At 43.3% G+C, this 6,000-nt stretch overlaps 1 protein-coding gene across 2 annotated transcripts in view; it reads left to right on the top strand.

Annotated features, from left to right (window-relative positions):
• Window positions 1–919: 919 nt before the first annotated feature.
• Window positions 920–6,000, top strand: part of LOC119402614 (NCK-interacting protein with SH3 domain) — a 60,235-nt gene continuing 55,154 nt past the window's right edge. The window contains exons 1-3 of one of the 2 annotated variants that reach the window (XM_037669748.2): window positions 920–1,110; window positions 1,381–1,499; window positions 1,955–1,998. In XM_037669748.2, coding sequence (XP_037525676.1) covers window positions 922–1,110; window positions 1,381–1,499; window positions 1,955–1,998 — 352 coding nt within the window. In that variant the 5' untranslated portion in view covers window positions 920–921. Of the gene's footprint in view, window positions 1,111–1,380; window positions 1,518–1,954; window positions 1,999–6,000 lie in introns of both variants that reach the window. The other variant, XM_037669744.2, reaches the window with a different exon arrangement.

The following is a 6,000-nucleotide window of genomic DNA, read 5'->3' as shown; positions in this document are numbered from 1 at the left end:
TTGTATGACGCACGTGGTGTTAGCTAGTTAGAACCAAAACTCTGAGCCTTCAAAACGTACGTACTGTACGTCCGCGATGCTGTGTTGTGACGACCAACTCGTCGCGGTGTGCGTATCACGCGTCTCCAGTCTGCCTCTAGCTGCTCACTTCGTGTTACACGGCAAGCGCCGCGGTCAGAGCCTCTGCTGAGCTTCATAGTCAAGGTTATCACGGTTTTGCATCAGGGCTACGCAAAACAACAGCAGAGCCACACATTCATGCCACCGGCTGTGAAGAACGCGGGTACTTCGCTTACCCAACACGCTCGCAACGGCCCGTATCCAGCGCTCTCGCCTTTCTTCTTCGTGCGACAACTATGGAAATCGGTAAAACTGAACGTTGTTATTCATTCTTTTACGTCCGTGGCAATTCACAACGCAACAGTGCGTCTTTTGCGGAGTTTCTTCGTAGCGTGCGGAGGGCTCTCGTCTGCTGCTGTTTTCGCCGTCGTTCAGGCGAGTGATCCAGCAAGCACTTCACGAAGGCTCGGTGGCGCGTCCGACTAGTGGAGAGCAATTCACAGCTCTCGTTCTGAGTGCTAAATGCGCAAACACACGCGATATTAAGCTCAATCGTTGTTTCGCAATCGCTAGTTGCACCTGGTCCCATAACAAACTGTGCGAGAGAGTCGGTCTATGCACTACTCAATACTTCTCCGACAGGTGGGCGCCACACATCTTGGAAACTCCAGAGTCTGACGTCTATATAAATAATATACTTCACTATTTTATGTCCAGGTATGTTTTTAGAGTAGTAATGAACTTAACTTAAGAATAAATCGGTGCTAGTATGAACTTTGAGTGACGCCTAGTACAAAGCTTGTCTAAAGTGGGCGGACCTCCGCCGGCACAGTGCTCAACCCTGTCATCGCATCAGATGCAATGGCGTCTGCCTATCAAGCGAAATCTTTGTACGACTTCGACAGCAAAGACAAGAGGCTGTTGAGCTTTAAACAAGACGAAAAGTTCATTGTTATTGAGCAACTATGCAAGGATCCAAATTGGTACTATGCTGTGAGCGAGAAAGGAATAGCTGGATTTGTTCCGGTCACCTACATCCTCCGGGAAGAGGTAACTGCTTTTTTTTTTTTATTCCCATGATATTTGGCTGCCTCTGTAAGAGACGCGTTTTCTTTTCTTCCCTTTTCTTTTTTTTTTGTTGATGTTCTTCTAAAGATTGCACACTGTTTTGTTTGGCCTTAATATGTGCTATAGTTAGCACGATGGTAGTATTCCGTAATTAATAGTTTCAAACTTGTCATGTATGAGAGAGCCAATCTCATTTACAGCGGGTAGTTGACTGCTGCTTGGATTGTAATTTTCGCGCTGCACACTCCGCAGAGCGATCGAGAGGAGTTCCTGGAGCTTGTGGAGAAAGCACTCGAAGCACTCCAAAACAGCACAGCGAGCCTGGATGAAGGAAATACTAGTTTCATGAGCTTGCAGAGGAAAGCCCTTAGGTACAGTAACGCTCTTTTGTAAGTTTCATCTTCTCACTTTTCACTTCTTGAGTGCTACTTATTTTATGCGCTAAGGTGACACATGTACATACACTTGAGTGTTTCATTATCCTGCATAATTGTTTTGATTCATAGTGATCTCATTAGGGCTGCGAGCACCTTGTCGTGCTAATTCAGTAAATTCTCCTCACAAATTAAATTTACAACTTCCTACTCGGCACATCGCTGCACAGTTCTTAATTGCTACGTCATGAAATTATTGTGGAAAAGGCAAGTACTATTGAGTGTGGAGTGTTGTAACTTTGAAAGTAAGCAAGTTCTTTGACAGCTTATAGAAGTAACGACCGTTCAACTTACAGGGTGCACAGTTGTGCAACAGATACAGCTACAACTCATGCTTTTATGGTAATGAAAAAAAAGCCACATCTGTATTACAGGCATTTTGTCTTTTTCAGACGACTGCATCATCTCAAAGAGAGTTTGCGAAGTACATGTGAAGGTTAGTCATTGCTATGCCTGAACTTCATATCAGCTGCATGTGTTCCTTTTGTCTGACTCTGCCCTCGTCCAAGAGCATTGCACACTGCTGCTGTGCTGCACTTTCCACTTCCCTTCTATATGACCTTGTTGTTTGTCTAAGTTGTCTTGTGCACGTGTCGATCAAATTACAAGGGGGTGTGTCATGAGCCATTGCTACCTTTGTTGCCTGCCAGTGGTAACTGAAGATATTATTCTGGTTCCAAACAAACACAGCTTAGCAGTTTTTGTGGTGTTTTTTCATCTGTTCCAATAATGAATTATCTAACCAAGAAGTGACCTTAGTATGTGGCTAAGGACTTAAACTAAGTAGCAGCTTGATGCACTAATCACCTGTTCTACCAGAAGCGCAGGTTGTCAGTCATTCGAGCATTAGCATTTGACATGCATTCTGGTCTGCATCTTTAATGCATTTTGTGCCATTCACTGCACAATTACGCATTTGCCACATGAGAAGCTTTGCTGTGCGATTTCTTTTGCTTGACTTCTATTTTGTAAATACCGATTATATTCACTGTTGAAATATGTAAGTTGAGAGCAAATGGCAGAAAACAAAAATCTCTATTAAATGGTTGTGCTTAGAAAAATCTGCAGCATGTAGGACTTGTAAGAAAGAGGTTTAACATTTAAGTTTAAGAATGATAATCATGCTGAAAGGGACCGACAACCGCTTTTTCTTGACCCAGCTTTTTACGGCACAATAGAAAGCTCACCCTTCGTAGTGTTTGTAACTGCAGCGGTTAATCCCAAAAGTGCGTGGTTATTTTATTAGCAGTATTTTTCGATCTGAAAAGCCCATGAACTGTATGTACACTTCCTCCAGCAACGCTGTGAAGCGATAGCAATGCTAATAGCCCTCCTCGCATTATGCTCAAGGTTTTGATTTCACAGGTGTGGGTGAAACTGTGGTTAATCACCTTCATGTTGACATTTTCAACCGTTTTGGAACATAAAAAGGAGGTAGAATAAGTTTCCCAAATGCTCGTCGTCACGTGAGATCTCTTTACTGGCTCGCGAGCTAGGTGCTCGTGTACTCCGCAATTAGTTCCGGCAACGCGTCGCCCGAGGTAATCTCGGAGGCTGCGAGGCACTCTTTGTACTTTTCCAACACGTTGGCAGGTGCCGCCAGGCCCTCAGCTAACAACGTTCATGCTGCCGCTCATCTATACATCAAGCGAAGGCGGCACCACTGTTCTGCTCAGTGCAAACGAATGCATATCCGCACGGTTCACGTTAGAAAAGATTATAATAAAAAGTGTGCTGTATTTCAACGCTAATATAGAGACAATAGCGTACACCAGTAAAAGGTCACGTGATAGGTACATGCGCACATTCACTTTTCTGTCGCCAGAGGCGTAAAAGTAATTTTGAGTGAAGTGGCTATAATTACCCCAAAAAGATGTCAGCTGTTCACTGGTGAGCTATGGTCTTCAGTCAGGGTGCTCTTTTTTTTTTTCCGAAAGTACATTTCTGAAGGTCTTTCAAGTTCAAGTTTATTGTTTCTCAAAGTATTCCATAACAGAAGGAGTTATGCGCATGTTTTCGCAGGTCATACCTACGGACCAACATTTTTTAGGCAACTTACAGAATTTCCGGTTTTCCTTCTCTTTTAAAATGCTAGTGAGGAGCAATGTTCACTGCCACCATAGGAGCGACTCTCGCCTATGGTGGCAGTGGTGCACACTGCTGTGCCGTTCAGGTGTTGCTGTGCTGCAATGTGTGCTAGGATATTATTTCTAGTGACAAAAATGTTTTTTGTGAGACCTATAAAAAGATTACCGTTTTCTCAAGGTAACAAGAGTTATGCAACTTGTTCTTAGAATTTACTACTTCAAAAGCTATGTACTCCAGCAACGTTATGTACCGAATTTTTAATATTCCATAATTGACTTAACAGTAAGTGCAAAAGTCTTTTCCTTGTTAATGCGTTTTGTCTCGATGCAGATGTTGTATTTTTTTAGCATAGTAATGCAACCTTTACATCTCTGAATAGAACAAATGAGTTCTATGGAAATCCTTAAGGTTCATGAAGGAAATTTTATGAAAGAAGAAATGTCATCCACTGAAGGTGACCCAAAGCTAAAAGTGTCCTTATAATTAAAGAGAACCCAGGAAAGGAATCTTAGTGGCCTTTTCTTGTAACTTAGTGCACCTTGCAAATGGACAACTTTTGCTTCTGGATATATCAGTGACACATGCTAAACCTAAAACTTTCACTTCTCTAAAGCTAACCAATTGAGGCATAATTACGAGGTGTTTAGTAAGTCTTGCTGCCACTGCATATCGGAAGCATTGAGTCATACCAAGGCAGAACAATTATATAGTAATGTATCAGTTGTGGTTACTTTGTGGTTACTTTGTGGTTACGGTGCACAGCAGGACACCATAATGGTGGCTGTGCCAGAGTGGCAGCTATATTCTGATGGGTTTGAGGTATAGGAAAAATTGTGTCTTCAACTTCAGGTGCACCCCATGTAATCGAAATGATTATGTGTAATTACCCCGTCTAATCAAAATGATTACATGGGGTTGAGAAGAGTCCACTGGGGAGCTTTTCATTGGAAAACCCATAATTTAATTTTGTGTTGTAGTAGGCGTCGGACATGCGATAGCGTGATAGTGGACAGTGTGCTTCGGTCCACAAAAAAAGATGAAGAGACAGAGAAGCTCGGACGTCATGGCTGCGACATGTTTTTTTAATTGAATGACCAAAGTGGGTTGTGCCAAGGTGCTGAGGAACCAGCCAACCAACCATCAGCTTAGTTACCCCGCAAATAAATGTTTTCTTGCTTCGAGCCTTTTGTTCCCACAGTGTGCATTGACAGTGCATTGTGCTCGCTGTCCAACTCACCCATCAGTCTGAGTCTTACTGGAGTACAGTGCCATCCACTGCGGTGCAGAGCACATGAGCAGCCCGCTCTGCTCTCCGAGGCAACGCCTAACTGTGGCTGCTGGGTCTGAGACTGTGTTTATCGGCATATACAGCCTAATAGACATGCAGAACAGCTGTTATAGTGCTGCAGCGTCAAGTGTCTTTTCATTTCACCCAGCATGCATTAGACCCTATGGCACTTGCCTCACTCCACCGCCATGCCAGAGGTTGACGAGTATGGGCTGATAATGCATGCATGATTCTTAGTAAATGGTACACACTTGCTGAGTGTTCAAGATGCCATTTTTTACCACCGTAATTCAAAGAGGTGCTAGGCATTTGTACACTTATTTTATCTGCTACGCATGGTGTGTAATCACTTTGCCATTGATATTATCTGAAATCACGAAAACACTCGTGTACTTTTTTCATACCAAGTGGCGTGACAGATCAAACACATTATCAACCCGCATGCTTGTTTCCATTGACCTGTGGCACAATGAGACAGTGTCCTGAGACCTTGCACGTGCCCAGTGAAACAAAAGCACTTATCAAACTTACCACTAGCTTAAAACAATACTCGCTGGTCTCAGCGGACGTTTGTTTGGCCATGCATGCCCTTATGCAAAATATCTCAGCCTCAACAATTACCGCAAGGCATTGCTCCGTATAGTGAAGCCTGCATGCTCTATACAGCAGTAGATGGCAGTGTATGTCCCTTTGCTATTGAACGTCAGCATATCATTGAAAATATTACCAGGAATGTACTTACTTGGATAAGTTATTTTATTGCGATAGCAATTATAGGGACACTCTCGGCGGGTTTTTGCCGTCGCCGTCATATCCCGGGTATATATAAGCATGTATATATAAATAAAAGCCACAAAAAAAATAAATAAATTGGAAGAAGTTTTCTAAGTGCACCACCAGGATTCGAACCTGCGACCTCTCACTCCGCAACACACCGCATTAGACAATTTGGCCACGTGCCATCCATTCTTTGCAATACTGATGGCAAGCTATTTATACGCACCATTTACCGCTGGCGGTACACAAAGCTCAGAGGTGCTTCAGCGTGTGCAGTAACACCCA

The sequence above is a fragment of the Rhipicephalus sanguineus genome, chromosome 1, assembly GCF_013339695.2.
Source record: "Rhipicephalus sanguineus isolate Rsan-2018 chromosome 1, BIME_Rsan_1.4, whole genome shotgun sequence".
Lineage (NCBI taxonomy): Eukaryota > Metazoa > Arthropoda > Arachnida > Ixodida > Ixodidae > Rhipicephalus > Rhipicephalus sanguineus.
Note: the sequence above shows the minus strand (reverse complement) of the source record. Positions and strands in the feature narration are given on the sequence as shown.